The sequence below is a fragment of the Arvicola amphibius genome, chromosome 12 (assembly GCF_903992535.2).
Source record: "Arvicola amphibius chromosome 12, mArvAmp1.2, whole genome shotgun sequence".
In the NCBI taxonomy this organism is placed as follows: Eukaryota; Metazoa; Chordata; class Mammalia; order Rodentia; family Cricetidae; genus Arvicola; species Arvicola amphibius.
The window spans coordinates 51,991,561-52,008,057 of NC_052058.2; the positions used below are offsets into that span (position 1 = coordinate 51,991,561).

The window sequence follows — 16,497 nt, forward strand, 5'->3', positions numbered from 1 at the left end:
TCTTCTGGGTTAGGATGATCAAATCTTCCTGTTTTATGACCACTGCATTCTAGTGTTACCATGTTTCTTTTTAGGTCATTGAATGAATTCTTGAATTGGCTCCTACCCATCTCTTCCTCCAATTGATGTTGGCAGTGTATTTGCTGTCTTGCTCCAATTCTTGAAGTGGTTGTCTACATCTTTGTTCTTGGTTTGCTCTGTGCTGTCTGTGTCTCAGGGAGCCACTGAAGTCTCTCTTGGCCTGCTCTCTTAGCCTGGTATCTTGGTTCACTTTCTTGGTTCACCCTCTTGGCCCTCTCTCTCTGTTCTCTCTGTGTAGTTGCAGCTTGTATATTAGCATTCCTCTGAGGTTGTGAGGCAGGGGGATAAAAGGGTTTGGGGGCAGAGTGGGACTTGTACCATTTGGGGTCCAGTGGATGGGATCCGGTCTCAGTGATTTTAGTCACAGTTGTTCCTGTACATCTTATCTTTCTTATTCTGTTTAGAATAAAATGGCTCCCATCTAGCAATCATCTTATTCTGGATTTGGAAGTGAGGAGTCTATGAAGTCAACACACACTGGCTGAGTATTATAAAACCTCGGAACACAAATATGTCATGGGTTCTGTTGTCAGAATGTGGGCTTTGGAGTTTAGTGAATTTGCTTTGTGGATGGAAATGTTTGGATTTCTTACGAAAATCTGGTTCCAGGTGAGGTTGAAGCTAGTAAGGTACTAGTGGAATTATTATTGAGACATTTATAACTTGGTGGAATGAAAAGATTCTGTTTGCCCATATGTCAGCTTGCTATCTTCTTGGGACAGTAAGGTAGTAGCTATCATTCATTACTCTAGGGCAGTATTTAGCAGTGTTATCAGCAAATTTAAAAAGTTCACATAGACATGAAAATATTGAATGTTAATAGGAACAAAAGCCAAAGATTCAAGTCACACCTTTCTTATATCTGGATCTGCTGTTGCTCTTTGCGCTGCTGAAGATAATCTTTGCCAAAAGTCAGTATAAAGCTCACCAGGACTTTGGGATGTTTTAGTTAAAGATACAGTCCTTTTCCCTGGATCCTCCATTCTGTCCCAGGCCCTTCAAGCCCCTAACAGACATTTTGCAACAGTAGCATCATCAAGTTGTTATTGCCTATGCCAGTCTAAATTGATCCTCAACTAACAAATGATCCCTTGGTATATTTATTTCTCTAGCCTTATTATGCTGTTCCATGGCCACTGATTTCTCTCTCCATCATGTAAGTCATTGTAATTGAGGACCAGCTTCTAATACAGCTGTCTTTAAGTCCTTCTAGTCTGTGATTTAACTCTCTTCTGTGTAGTTCAGTTGTTTATTATCTGACTCACAAATGCATTCCAAATGCCACCATTGCCTCCTTTAATCATCTCATATCTGTTATATCTAGAGGTTTCCAATCAATCTGTACATATCCTTGAGGATTTTGATTATCTGCTGGTATTTGCTGCAGTTACTGGATACACCTGAAGAGGTTTTTTCCCCCAATAATCATTCCTGTATGCTGTCACAAGGTGGTGGTAAAGATCTATGATCAAACTTACCTCTCTTTAACGAGGCCTCTGTTTGGTTTAATTCTTGTTGAAGCACCTTTTTATTGTTTGTTTTGTGTTTCATTCTTTTCCTCTTATTTCTGGAAGTAAACTTTTATTTTCATAAACTTCCTCTTGTTTTGGGAATTAACTTTTTTAAGTCTCAAGGCCTTTTCTACTAGTTTGTTTAAGATTTGAAGGTGTGCAGAAAGCTCAAGGTCAAAGTTTTCTATCCCAACTCAAGGAGGAGGAGGAAATCCCTCTTTATTCTCCTCTCTTGTCTCACTTCCAGTTTCTTCCAAGTAGCTAACTTTCTCATTTATTGACAGATTATCCTGTTGTACATTAGATCTTCATGTTTCTGACTGTTCACACTAATTTTCTAAGGCATTTGAAATTAAAATACATAAAGATGAAATCTTCATATATATTTCTTTTCCTTTCTGACGGGTCTGTCTTAAAGCTCTTATCACATGTTTCAATACTGACCATTTTAATTGAGCGTTTGTGTTAGTAGAGTCACTGATGGGAAGAAAAGGAATTGTGTAGGGTGAATACACAACATATCTGGGGTACAGGAAACTACTCCATCAGGTGCTTTTTAAGAACTAGGAAAAAAGTGGTATTAATTTATATTTGTTAAACCCAATATAGGAATTATCCATAGATAAGATCTGTTCATACAAGGTTATGGTATGCTCAGAGGAAAAAGAACATGTTTAGCTCACACAAGCTCTTGGACTCAGTCAATACCAAAACACACAAGCAAGCAATCAAATGAACGGGGTGGGGAGAATGAGGAAGAGTTAAAAAATAGGAAAGGAAAAGAAATGAAAGGATGCCTTTTGTTAGGCAAAAGTCAGGACAAAATAAAGAACTTTGGGCAATGCTATTTCTTTTTTCCATTTTCTGCATTGTGTGTGTGTGTGTGTGTGTGTGTGTGTGTGTTTGTGTGTGTGTGTTTCCGCTGAGGTTCCAAGGAGGGTCTAAAATAGAGCTAGAGTTACAGGTGGGTTATGAGTTGCCTAACATGGGTGCTAGGAACTGAACTGAGGTCCTCTGGTCAAGAATAGCATATGCTCTTAATGACTAAGCCATTTTTCTAGCCACTAAAAGGAAATTATGCCATGAAAATACTTATGGAAAAGGTATATGTAAATAATAAAACCTATTACATATAAGAGTTAAATAATTCAGAAAAGAGCTTGTATGGAAAATAATGTTACATTGATAATTTTAAACATAGAGCCTTTTAAAAATGGGACACTTTATACAGTGTTTATTAATGGCAATCTCTTCTGGTGCTGAATTGTTACATTTACCAGACAGAAATGTCATGAAAAGTGCTGTCTGCAAACCCTAAAGCTGTCAGTCAAAGAACTATATCTTTACAACTAAAAGGAATCAGGGCATTGAATGTCACATTTTCATTATCATCAAAATATGCTGTTATGATTTCTGTTTTAGAATCTGCTTGGGATGTTAGTAAGATAATTCAGTTTCTTATAAAGATTTAAATGGCAGTATGGGAATGGGTGACATTTTCAATATAGTCTGAGTACTTTTATGCATTTTATAATTAACTAGATGACTATAACTAGAAAGCCATTTATAAAAGATTTTTAAATTTTATTTTGTGCATATGAGTATTTTGCCTGCATATATTTATGTATACTGTGTCCATGTCTAGTATAGAAGTTTACTACAATTCATAAAATATTGCATTCAGTATAAATATATATTAATTTAATATTTGCATCAATAAAACAGTCTACTAATGTACATTTAGTAAATATATATTTATTGTATTCTTGTTCAGATCTCAGTAGCACAGATATATTCTCTGATCTAAACTTTAAATAAGTATAAGTGGGAGTTTTATTTATATAGTTTTGTTTTCTTAAATCAATCCTCATTAAGTTTAAAAGACAAGATCTCCTGAGTAAATTGGGAGCATAGGGACCTTGGAAGAGGGTTAAAGGGGAGGGGAGAGGCAGGGAGGGGAGCAGAGAAAAATGTAGAGCTCAATAAAAAATCAATAATAAATAAATAAAGATACTTAGCAACTAAAAAAATAAAATAAAATCTCACTTAAAAGCATGTTTTCAAATATCTATAATGTTTATCATAACAACTTTTAAACATTCTATAAGTAACATTTGACTTTTTTCAGAGGCAGATTGGGTTGGTAAAGCACATAACCAGAGAAGCAGAAGAAGGTATGCTTTCTAATTGAGAGTTAAATTTAGATTAAGTAATTGATTTCTAAAGTAAATTAAGAGAATCACATATAACGTTTTCCCTCTTGTTTGAAAACTTCTACATTAGCTTTTTTCTTAAGTAGATCAAGCAAGAGATGTGAACATACACATTTCTGCTGTGGGACAATGATCTTTTATCCTGTCACTTGTATTATTTTAATAAAATGCTGATTGGCCAGTAGCCAGGCAGGAAGTATAGGTGGGGTGACAAGAACAGAAGAATTCTGGGAAGAGGAAAGAGCCAGTCTGCAGTCGTCACAAGGAAGCCAGACACAGAGCAAGCAAGATGAGAACCTCTGACTGATATAAGGAACCAAGCCACATGGCTAACATGGACAAGAATAATGGGCTAATTTAAGATGTTAGAATTAGTTAATAAGAAAAGCCCAAGCTACTAGGCCAACCAGTTTATAATTAATGTAAGTCTCTGTGTGCTTTTTTGGGACTAAACAGCTGTGGGATCAGGTGGGACAGAAACGTCTGTCAATAAATGGTACCCAATGTGGGGCTCGAACCCACAACCCTGAGCTTAAGAGTCTCATGCTCTACTGACTGAGCTAGCCAGGCACCAACAAGTGGCCTTCTCACAACACATTCCTAATGAGAAATGAACTTATTCCTCATTTTTCATTATCCGTGGCTTTTCTATCTCACAGACTCTCTGCACCTCCATGCTTTCTAGCCCAGCACTTTCCCCACCTCTGCCATCATCACCATCTCAGGCTGAGGGCAGAACAAACAGACTCATCCAGTAACACTTAGAAAGCCATCCCTGTTCAAGATGCTCCCTGCCAGTACCATTGTTACTGCTTTCTTACCCCATTGCTTTTCCCACAGGATAAATGTAATTTCCTTTGCTTGCACTAACACATCCTTATGAGCTAGAAAGTTCTCCAGTTATTCATCCCCATCTTTTGCCACTCCTTTCTCTGCAGCTTGCCATCACCTTGTGCTTTTCCACCCCTAGTTGTCTTCAGGTACGACTTCTGTTTTTCTGGATGACTATCTATGAACTGTTCCCCTCCATCATAGATCCTATAGTACTGGCCCAAGATTGACTTCTAAGTTCCTTCTGTGTGTTCCAGTAGCTCCCTGTATTATACCTGCATAGAATCTGTGCATTATCAACACATCTGATTTGGGAGGATTATATCGTATGGCGGTTGAGTAGTGGATCCTGTCCTATTGACTCTATTGCTTGGTCTTAGTGACTTAACACATGGTTGTTCATTAGATACGAATGAAAAACTTAGCCATGATGATATCAAAGTTTGGGTGCAACAATGAGCACATTATAATTCTCATTTTGTATTATGGTGGTACATACATAAGTTTATTCTTAAACACTGGGGGTTCTCTCAATGTTTCTTACTGACTTCTGCTAAGTTAATTCTAACACCTTCAAGATTAAGCATATAATTCTCACTTTTATTTCTAGTTTCTGCTTCACTTGATTCTTGGTCCTTTGAAGCTTCGCCATTGATACCCACTGATACATCAAGTTACAATCTATCTCAAGAAGAATAAAAAAATTAAAGAAAAATATCTTTCTGAATGATAACATTTTATTTATTGAACTGTTTGTGTATTGTTTTAATAGTTTCCCATTATAATGTACTAAGTGAAAGTCATAAATTTTAAAGCAGTTGAATTTATTTATCTGATATTTTTCCTTTTTAAAAATTTTATGCCACTCTGTCTTACATTAGCTGCCCATAGTCTGCCATTGAGGGGTGGGGCATTATGATCTTCCCCCTCATGCACAACGAATGGAATAATGATGCACTCTATGGGGATCTTTTGACAAATTGTCACCCACTGCCAATCCTGTAATATCTTGGATACTATTTGATTCTTTCAGCCAACATACCCCATGTGGGCTTACTAGAGACCCAACAAATCTGTGAGTAGCATCTGAGTGCCCAGAAACATCAAAATTGACTCATATGTCTTCTATAAATCCTTTTTCAGGGCCAGTCCCTTCAGTCTAGGCTGTGAAACTGAAGACTATCCATTCATTTTACATACGGAGAAAAAAATGACTATGCCAAGGAATAAGGGACTGCCGATATCTCTGTAGTGCCTTGTCTTCAGCAACACGTAGAAATGACATGGAGCCAGCTTCAACACTAGACTAGAGAATGACATATTATGCTTTTGGTTGTGGTCTTTCTGGAGCAGCTTGACATCAACCCTATTTTCCATGATAGATTTCCCACCACATAGGCAAGGCAAAGAACTCAGTCAACTTGCCAAAGCTGTCATCGTTAAACTGTCAGAAAATGTCTTGGTAACCAATAATCTCTACCTGCCATATTGCTTTATCCATCACAGGAGCCACTAGATGTTGAATGTTAGTGTTCTCAATGATTCCTGTCTTAGGTTTTCTGTATCTCAAGCTCGTTTTTGATGCTTTCTCTTCTTAGGAGTAATGCTATCAAAAGACCCGTGGTGATTGAGGCTAGATCACCTGAAGGTCAGCTGCTATTTGAATCTCTGGTGAGTTTACAGCTATAAGGAGGTGTCTTCTGAGGAGGAGGCCTTCATTTCAGGGTGTAGAATGCCAAGGGTTCAAGGAATATGTAACTTCTTTGACCTCCTCAGTTCTCTCAAGAACTGCTATGTGAGAAGGAAAGGAAGTCAGATCAAGAAGCACTGGGCCCCAGGCTAGAAAAAAATCAGGGCCTATTCACACTGAAAGCCAAGGTCAAAAGTCCCGAGCTCCCCAACCAATGCCACATTTTCTGGAGATGGGATGAAATGGCGACTCACTTTCCTGTGAGACTTAGTCCTCCTGCTGCAGCAGCTCTGTCTTCAGGAGGCTCTCATCCTGGGATGTGGCTTGTTCCAACTCAGAATGGAGATTTTCTGAAGGCAGTTAGGGAACAGGCATAGTGGGGGCCCTGCAATGTCAGCTATTGAGCCTCAACCAGCTCTATTCTACTGGACAAACCAGCATAACTTTCCAACTGAGGTCGTTCAAGGGAGAAGGATCAGAGAGCACCTGGTCCTGGATGTTTTTCTTAGATTTTAAAATCTACTAGAAGATCAACTGAGAAATACGCTGTGCTGAGCAAGAAAATACAGTACATTTCTCAAGTTGTCTGGATACAGTATTTTGGAAATAATAACAGTGTATCAATGTCTGAGTAACAGTTCAGTTCACGACATATATTCATGGCCTTGATTAGATACCAGGTGAATGTGAGCCACCTGGTAAATCGAATGTAGACCCTCTAGTGAAGCCAATAAAATAACAGCATTGAAGGGTCTAATTATTCCTACAGCACAGAAATATGCCTGGGTTCAACTCCTCAATCCCTACATCTTCTTATAACCAGAAAAATCTTTTCACAGGAAACCAATGCATGCTGCAGAGAATCTGTAATCAGCAGGAGTGTGCTGCATGCAGATCTGCCCAAAAGCAGAAACTTCTCTCTAAAAGTGACATTTTGGAAGGAATATAGAGTGGCAGGAGCATACACTGTTATCCACTTCTAACCGTCCTCCTCCTAGGTTTAGGACTACCATAGGGAGATTTTGGGGGAGACACAGATAGTGAGAAGGTACCAGAGAGCTCAGAAGGGAATAAGGTATAAACAATTCCTAGAAACACTAAGGATCAAACAGTATTTCCTGGTGAAGTTCTTGTTGTTAGGACCAGCACAATACCCTGTGGTGTTCTTTTCCTGACTGTGGCTGAGAGATATCTGGATTGCAAGAGGCCCAATAGAGACAGAGATCTAGGTACTGGTGACATACATGGTTCTAACTACTCCTCTCAACCTGGGTTCCTACCTCATCTCAGGGGCGACCAGACTAGAAAAATTATAGGATGAAAAAGGTTCAGTCAGTAGTCAACAGACTGATGCAGAGGAAGCAAGATGAGACTGCCTCACTGAGGTATCAAGCATTGTGGCCAAACATAGAAATTATGTTTAAGAATTATGGGTTAAATTAAGTTGTAAGAGCTAGCTAATAATAAGCCTGAGCTAATAGGCCAACCTGTTTATCATTAATATAAGTTTTTGTGTGTTTTGTGAATGACTGTTGGACCAGGTGGGACAGAAACTTCAGTGTACAAATAGTGCCAACATGAGGCAACTACATCAACATAAAACCTGAGAGAGCTTGAGAAGGGATTCTGGACATAAAAGAACAGAGTTAAACATGACTTCTTGGTAGAAGCATTTTTTCAGCTGGACTCTGTTTGCTAAAGGTGAGAAAAGGCATGACTCCTTTAAGAGAAGTTTCTTGACTCAGCTTTAGCAGCAAAAACCATGTAGTTCTTTTAAGAGACTCTGCCACTAAAATGATATTTATGAGCAGCCTGGCAGCATACTTATTGGTGGTGGCATGGACCTATAAACTCCACAGTGTTTTGGTAAAAAACATGGCTCTCACCAGTACCTCCACCATGAAGCTAGACTTTCACAAGGTGGATCCAGCCACCAAAGCTGCAGCTTTAATTCTAGCCATATTGCTTAGCAAATTAATGACTCATGTGGTCAGAAAAATGAGAGATATGCAGTAAAGATGGATTCAGATAAAAAAGCTAAATGGATTACAGTGTGTTAAAATATATGTAGACTTGGGAAAGAATAGAAAAAGGATAGAGAAAGTCCTTAAAGAAAAGAGAGTAGTTGGGTGTGGTGGTACATGCCTTTAATCCCAGCACTTGGAGTATAGAATTTAATTACATGAGCTTCAAATTATCTTGAGCATTTCCAAAAAAACTAGAGAAGAGTGACTTTGCTAGAATATGCCATTTTATGGTGAGTTCTCCATATGCATATGTATTAAAGGGCCGAGGTACACCAGATGGCTAAGGAAAAATGTTAACATAGAACTAGAAAACAGAATAGTGAGTTATGTAAGAAATGAACAATTTGGTTAGTACAGGAACGGGGAATACATGCTAATGGTGACATCAACTGATGAGAACTGAAAAGTGAACTAACCTTCAGGAAAAGCAGAGAAGAAAGAACAATAAGTGGGTCGAGAAACACATGGAACAGTAGAAGAGCACCACACATAGTATGACAGAATTCAAGAGAGGATGCATCTCAAGAGGGAGGCAGACTTTGCTCTGTCTAAGGCTACACAATTTTCACTTAAGGTAGCAGAAGAGCATTCTCTGTGTAGAGCAATGTGAGAATGGGAATGACTGCAGCAAAGCGCTTATCTGTGGAACAATGAAGGTACACACCAGATTGCCTTAGTTTTAAGAGAGGCTCAAAGGTAAGAGATGTAGTTTGGCAAGCATAAATTATTTCTAAGAAAAATAGATGTGGGGGCTGGGGAGATGGCTCAGAGGTTAAGAGCACTGACTGTTCTTCCAGAGGTCCTGAGTTCAATTCCCAGCAACCACATGGTGGCTCACAGCTATCTATAATGAGATCTGGTGCCCTCTTCTGGCATGCAAGCATACATGGAAAGAATGTTGTATACATAATAAATAAATAAATAAAATATTTAAAAAAAAGAAAAATAGATGTGAAGTCTTTGGGTGCAAGAATGAAGGTAACCAAAGGGAATAATGGGGTTTAGAAATGATTTGTAGTTATTGTCTTAAACAAAAGTCCTGTGCATGAATAAATTCTCACATTTATATTTCCATGTTTCCAAATGGTAGTGAATGCATTAAAATAATATTTAAGAAACATCTACTATCTATAGTTGATTACACATTTGTCAAGCATAGTGAACATATCTTATTCGACTTTGCTATCAAAATATCTACCTTAGAGCAGAATAGCCAAGAAAGATAGCATTTTTGAATTGGTTTCTACATCAATTTTGGGATACAGCAATGGAATTAAAATGAATCACAGTGAAAGAAAGTTTCAGAAATGGTTTATAATGACAAGATAAAGAGCTTAATCACTGTTATATTTGTCAGGAAAATAGACACCCCTGAAGCAATGTCAGAAACACTCCTAAGAAAATAACTCTGCACTAACCTGCACAGGAGTGAGTGCCATGGATAGAGGAGCAGTTTAGGAGTCATTGCAGTAGAAGGTTAGATTACCTTAAAGAAAATACCCAGCTATCTTCATCTTCCAGAATTGGACTTGTTCCTTAACAATTGACCATGTGACTGGAGAGAATTATTTAATATATCCCCACATACATGATTATTTACGTTTTTCCCAATTTTATTAAAAGCATCAAATCAAAGATAAGGATTAATTCAAGAAAATCTAAGTCTTTCTAAGAACACAAAGAGTCTATGCCATCTGTGATATGACCCAAGATCTTTCTTATAGAAACTACTAAGAGAACTCAATTCCTATTGGAAATGAGCAGGAAAATGGGTCATCCCCTTTCCCCAAGTTCAAATGTGGGGTACACAGTAACTTGGGAAGAGCAGGTTATTAAAATTTCTTATTTTACCTGAGTTAAAGACACAATGTTCTGGACAAACACAACAAAGAGAAATGTGCATTCTTCCCTACCATGGCTTTGCCCCAGCAGAAAAAATGCAGGATAGATAAGTACGAATGATGAGCAGTTCCACATCCCTGCTTGAAAGAATTAACTTTGGAATAATTTGTAGAAAAATCCACAGGTTAAACAAAAAGCATTACTGAAAAAATTAGGGCATTGATGGAAAGCATATAAGGGAGTTTTCAGAGCTCTGTGACTAAAATTAACAGCAAAGAAAATTTCAGAACAATCAAAAGTTAACCAGAGGAATCAAAAGAAGTGCCGACACACCTTGTAGGAATCACAGTCAGGGGACAGGAAGGGTATGTACAAAGAAGAGGAACAATCAGAACAAACAAGGTGTACACCTGAAAAAGAGCAATCAGAGCAGGATACATGGAATGTTTGAAAATATTTCCCAACACACACACAAAGAACAATTGGCAGAGAGAGCAGAAGCCAGGTCAAGGGCGTACTCCTAGCAAGCCAAATAAAAAATAAAATCACATGTAGAAGGAAGCGGCGGGGCTGCGTCCCACCACCCTGCCGCCAGCTAGCTTTACACCCAAAATAATTACACGGAAACTGTATTCTTTTAAACACTGCCTGGCCCATTATCTGTAGCCTCTTATTGGTTAATTCTTACATCTTTCTTTAACCCATATTTAGTAATCCGTGTAGCACCACGAGGTGTGGCTTACCAGGAGAGCTCTTAACCTGCGTCCATCTCAGAGAGGAGAAGCATGGAGACTCCCTATGGAGACTGCCTGAAGCGTCTCCCCCACTCTACTTCCTTGTTCCCACAATTCTGTTCTGTCTACTCCACCTACCTAATTTTTTGTCTCTTAAAGGGCCAAGGCAGTTTTTTTTATTAATTAACCAATGAAAGTAACATAGACAGATAACTCTCCTCCATCAATCACACACACCTTTGATAGTCTTAAGGACTTATGCCTGCTGAAAGTTGTGTTCTATCAGAAGTGTTATCTGTAGGGAAAAAAAAACCAATTGAATAATTCCTGGCTAGTGACAGGAGAAAGATATTCCAATTTGCATATAATAGCAACAGAATAAAAATACCTTACTAAGAAGGATTAATCATGAAATTTAACAGCAAGAACAAAATTCTTTTGGGCAATGGGGAGAGAAAAGTGTGAAGGAGAGGATGGGGAGAGTGTGGGGGAATGGGATGGTTGTGATAAAGGAAGGGTGGATATGGGAGCTGGGAAGTATATATCTTAATTAAGGAAGCCATTTTAGGGTTGAGAAGAGACTCTAGAGGGGTTCCCAGGTGTTCAGGGAGATATCCCCAGCTTGTTCCTTGGGCAGCTGAGGAGAGGGAGCCTGAAATGGCCTGATCCTATAGCCATAATGATGTATATTTTGCATATCACCATAGAACCTTCATCTGGCAATGGATGGAGATAGAGACAGAGCCCCACAATGGAGCACTGGAATAAGCTCCCAAGGTCCTTATGAGGAGCAGAGGAGGGAGAACATGAGCAAGGAAGTCAGGACCGAGGGGTGCACCCACCCACTGAGATGGTGGGGCTGATCTAATCTGAGCTCACCAAGGCCAGCTGGACTGGGACTGATAAAACATGGGATAAAACCGGACTCCCTGAAGATGGTGGACAATGAGGGCTGCTGAGAAGCCAAGGACAATGGACCTGAATTTTGATCCTACTGTATGTACTGGCTTTGGGGGAGCCTAGCCTGTTTGGATGCTCACCTTCCCAGACCTGGATGGAGGGGGGAGGACCTTGGACTTCCCACAGGGCAGGGAACCCTTACTGCTCTTCAGACTGGAGAGGGAGAGGGAGGAGAGTGGGTGGAGAGGGAGGGAAATGGGAGGCTGGGAGGAGGTGGGGAGGAGGCAGAAATTTTTAATAAAAAAACAATAAAAAATATTTATTTATGGTAACCCAGGTTCTACCTTGGCATCTGTGTTAAAAGTTAAAAGGGACAAAGTCTGAACACAGATATTAGAGCTATCACACAATATGTCTGAGGTATATTTCATCACCAATTGAACACATATAGACAGATAGACACAGACACATACCACACACACACACACACACACACACACACACACACACACACACACACACACACAGAGCAAAAGACAAAAAGAAAACTCCACACAAGCTAACGTTACAACTCAAGAAACTAAGAAAAGAAGAAAAGTCTAGGCACAAATTTAACAGAATAGAGGAGAGATAAATGAAATAAAGAGTAAAGAAAGGAGAGGAAAATCTCAACAAATGAGGCGTTATTTATAGATACTTTTAAAAACTGACAACTTTTAGACACAGTAAGAAAAAATAGACAAGGCTTAAGCAGAAATGAAAGAGCATTACATATGAAGGCATTTAAATTCAAAGGGTGCTGGGTATAACTGTGAGCAACTTCACGACAATGAATTGTTCTATGCTGTTACAAGACATATCTAAAGAAATGGCTACATTCTTAACCACAAACAAGCCGCAAAGACTGAATGACTAACAACAAGTCAGAAGACTGAGCAATAAAAAGTCTCCTATCAGAGACAAGCTCTAAACCAGATGGCCTGGAGGATGAACTCTACCACACATTTATAGAATAATTAATGACATTCTTAAAATCTTACACAGAAATGAGAAAAAGGAACCTTTCCAGTCTTAAGGGGCCAGTATTATCTTCATACTAAAGCCGGATAAAGACACTGGAAGAATTGAAAATTACCATTCAATGTCCTTAATGACTATGGCTGTAAAAATCCTAAGAAAAACTAGAAAGTTAAGTGCAATATCATATTAAGAAGATTGCATTCCATAATTAACCCCATTTTATCCTTTACAGGAAAAAATGGTTTAATATAATTTAATTAATCACCGTGTGACATCCTGTTACTGAATAGAGGATAAAAATAATATGATAATCTCAACAGATATATGAAAAGTGTGTGATAAAAGTTATTCATATATATATGAATATATATTATAATTTAACTATTAAAGAACTTTACCTCAATATACTAAAAGCCATATATGGCAAGTTCAATTTTTAAGATACAAATCGCAAAAAGATATAAGATAAGGAGTTTTAATACAGTATTTTTATTATTTTTTGAGATTTTATTATAGTATATTTTTATCATAGTCACTGCACATTCCTCCAAAAAGCTTTACAGAAACACCCCCACCTCCCGTCCCCTCTCAATTCATGTTCTTTTTTTTTTTTTTTTTTAATAATTCACCAAATTGAGTTTATGCTGACCGTATACTATTAGGTGGGGTACCATTTCACAGGGGAATGTTTGACCTATCAGAGCCACAACCTTTTTTCCCTTTTATAGCAAAATGCTCTTTTACTCACACAATATATTCGTATTACAGTTTCCCCTCCCCTTACTCCTCCTATTTTCTCCATACCTCCCTCACATTCAGATCCATCCCCTTTTGGACTCTGACAAGAAAATGAACAGGCTTCTAAGGGATAGTAATAAAATAAAATAAAATAAAATAAAAACTAATACATTGGAATAGTACAAAACAAACAGAAGGAAGAGAGAGCATGAGAGAAAGCACAAGAAACCAATACAGATGCAGAAATGAACTCGTTTGCACACTCAGGAATTCTTTAAGAACACCAATCTGGGAGCCACAGGACATTTGCAAAGGATGCGCCTTCTGCCTCCTCTTCTACAAGTTTTCCTAAACCCTGATGGGAGAGATTGATGGATAATGTTCTTTAGGGCTAAGTGTTCCAAGGTCTCTCCCTATCTGCATAATGTCTGTGTGTGCTAACTTGTTCCCATCTGCTTCAGGAGGAAGCTTCTTGGATGATGGCCAAGTAAGGGACTGATCTATGAGTATAGCAGAATATTATTAGAAGTCGTTTTACTGCTAATTTTTTTTATAACAGTAGTGTTTAAACAACTGTTCCTTTCTTGCCTAGAAGCCAATAAATGTCAATAACTTAGGGTGTGGCCTTATATCATGTTAAAGTACTGATTGGACAAACCGACATTGTCCTTCACTGCCAAGTCTCCTCCTCTCTCTCTCCTATATCTATTCAAATTCTTCTTTCCATGCCACCCTTTGTCTTCACCTCTCAATGTCCTGTGCAGGGCCCCAGTTCCAGACTCTAAATACAGAACCATATCAAAGGCCTTGCTCTCCACTCCCTCCTGCAGTTTTCATCTCCAGAGCTGTGTGATGCTTCAGCCATTTCCTCTACGTTCCCTATGTCTATGAAACAGGGTTTCTGATGTTAATGAAGCCATGTTATCCATATACATCAGGGAATATTTTAAACATTCACTATGTGCATGAGTTATGATAGTGAGCAAAACAGGGTCTCTACCCTCAATGATTAATATAGAATTCAAAAAATACAACTGAATGGCTTTCAAAATTATTTCTCTGTGAGATAGTTTAACTCACATTCTAGTCTGTGTGCATGTGCATACACACTCACAAATAGGAAGACTAAAATAAAAGTTTCATAAGAAAATCTTCATTCTCACCTTGCAGATATTTTCTGTTATATAGCTCAGAATTTTATGAATCACAACCTAGTTCCAAGTCCAGTGTTTAAAAGAACACTCTGAAATAAATAATAATAACAATCATCATCATCATCATAACAACAACAGAAGATTTGGAGTTGGACAGAATGAAATTAAGTTTCCAGCTCTACTACTGATAGGCTTTGTGATCCACACGGATTATTTAAATTCCATGAGTCTTAGTTTTCTTACAAATAAAATGATAGTATCTGTTTCAGATAATAGTGTTAACACCTGGGTCTTACATCATCTGTGGAGTTCTCAGCCTAGTCCCGGTGCATAGAAAACACCTGTTAATTGGGAACTGTTGAGTTGTTATTCCATAGAATTTACTCTAGGAGTTGAGTGATAGGTCAAATCAAGTACTCAGAATAAGTACTCAGAAAACACACGAGCAGTGTATGTGAATTAATTACGATGATGTCAGCTCTCACGCCAGGTCTCTGCTACATAGATGGGGTCAGACAGAGTGCATAGGAGGTAAAAACAATCATGGATTCAGCTAAAGGTGCTAAAAAGCCACCTCCTACCCACAGAAATATTCATGCCCCCTTTTCTTTTTCATGCTGCTTTAACAACAGAAACCTGATATAGCAGGACTTACAAAAGAAGTCATAGTAAAGGAAATATTTAGCTTGTAACTAGTGGAGGTGATTTTTAACTTGTTTCAAAATAGAGTTACTCTCTTAATTAAAATTCTTGGCGACTTTTAAAATAATTGCTGGGATCATAGTGCTGTAATCAGAGAATTGTGGCATCTCGGGCATATAGGAGCAGAGTTCAAAGGGAGAAGGTAGTGCCTCCTAGCTAAATGAATTAATGGGAGTAGCTAGAAAAAGTTATCTGGAAAATTTAACACATGGTTTTCTTTCTTTTATTTTTCCCTTTTATTGGAAAATATTCTTTTCTCATACAATATATCCTACTTACAATTTCCCCTCCTTCTACTCCTTTCAGTTCCTCCTCCCCTCCTCCCCGGATCCACTCCCCTTCTGTCTCTCATTAGAAATGACCAGGCTTCTAAAATATAATAACCAAATATGGCAAAATAAAATATGATAAGATAAAGAATAAACATCACATTAAGGCTAGACAAGAAAACACAACTGTAGGAAAAGAGCCCTAAGAGCAGGCCCAAGAATCAGAGAGCTTCTCATTCACACACTCAGGAGTCTCATGAAATACTAAGCTGGAAGCTGTAGTACATACACAGAGGACCTGGTGCAAACTCACAATAGGCCCTGTGCTTGCGACTTCAGCAGCTGTGAGTTCATATGAGCACGGCTTAGCTGATTTACAGGACCTTGCTCTCCTGGTGTTAGCCATCCGTTTTGGATCTTACACTCTTTCTGCATCCTCTTCAGTGGGGTTCCCTGAACTCTGAGTGGAAGAATTTGATGGAAACAACCCAGTTAGAGCTGTGTGTTCCAAGGACTCACTCTTTCCACATAATTTCTGGCTGTGAGTCTTTGTATTTATGCCCATCTCCTGCTGGATAAAGCCTATCTGAAGAAGACTGAATAAGGCATCGATCTATGAAAACTGCAAAATATCATTAGGAGTCATTTTATTGATTCAGTGGTGTTGGGTTTTACCCTAGGTCTCTGGGCTATCTAGTCTCTGGTTCTTGGTTACCCACACTGTGTTAGCTATGGGTTACATCTCACGGAGTGGACCTTAAGTCAAATCAGACATTGATTGCCTG

General features: G+C 38.4%; 1 protein-coding gene across 1 annotated transcript in view; it reads left to right on the forward strand.

Annotated features, from left to right (window-relative positions):
* The window catches only part of LOC119827110 (ankyrin repeat domain-containing protein 26-like), a 42,636-nt gene that overhangs the window by 25,976 nt on the left and 163 nt on the right, over positions 1-16,497 (forward strand). The window contains exon 9 of the mRNA XM_042054017.1: positions 6,191-6,307. Coding sequence (XP_041909951.1) covers positions 6,191-6,307 — 117 coding nt within the window. The remainder of the gene's footprint in view (positions 1-6,190; positions 6,308-16,497) is intronic.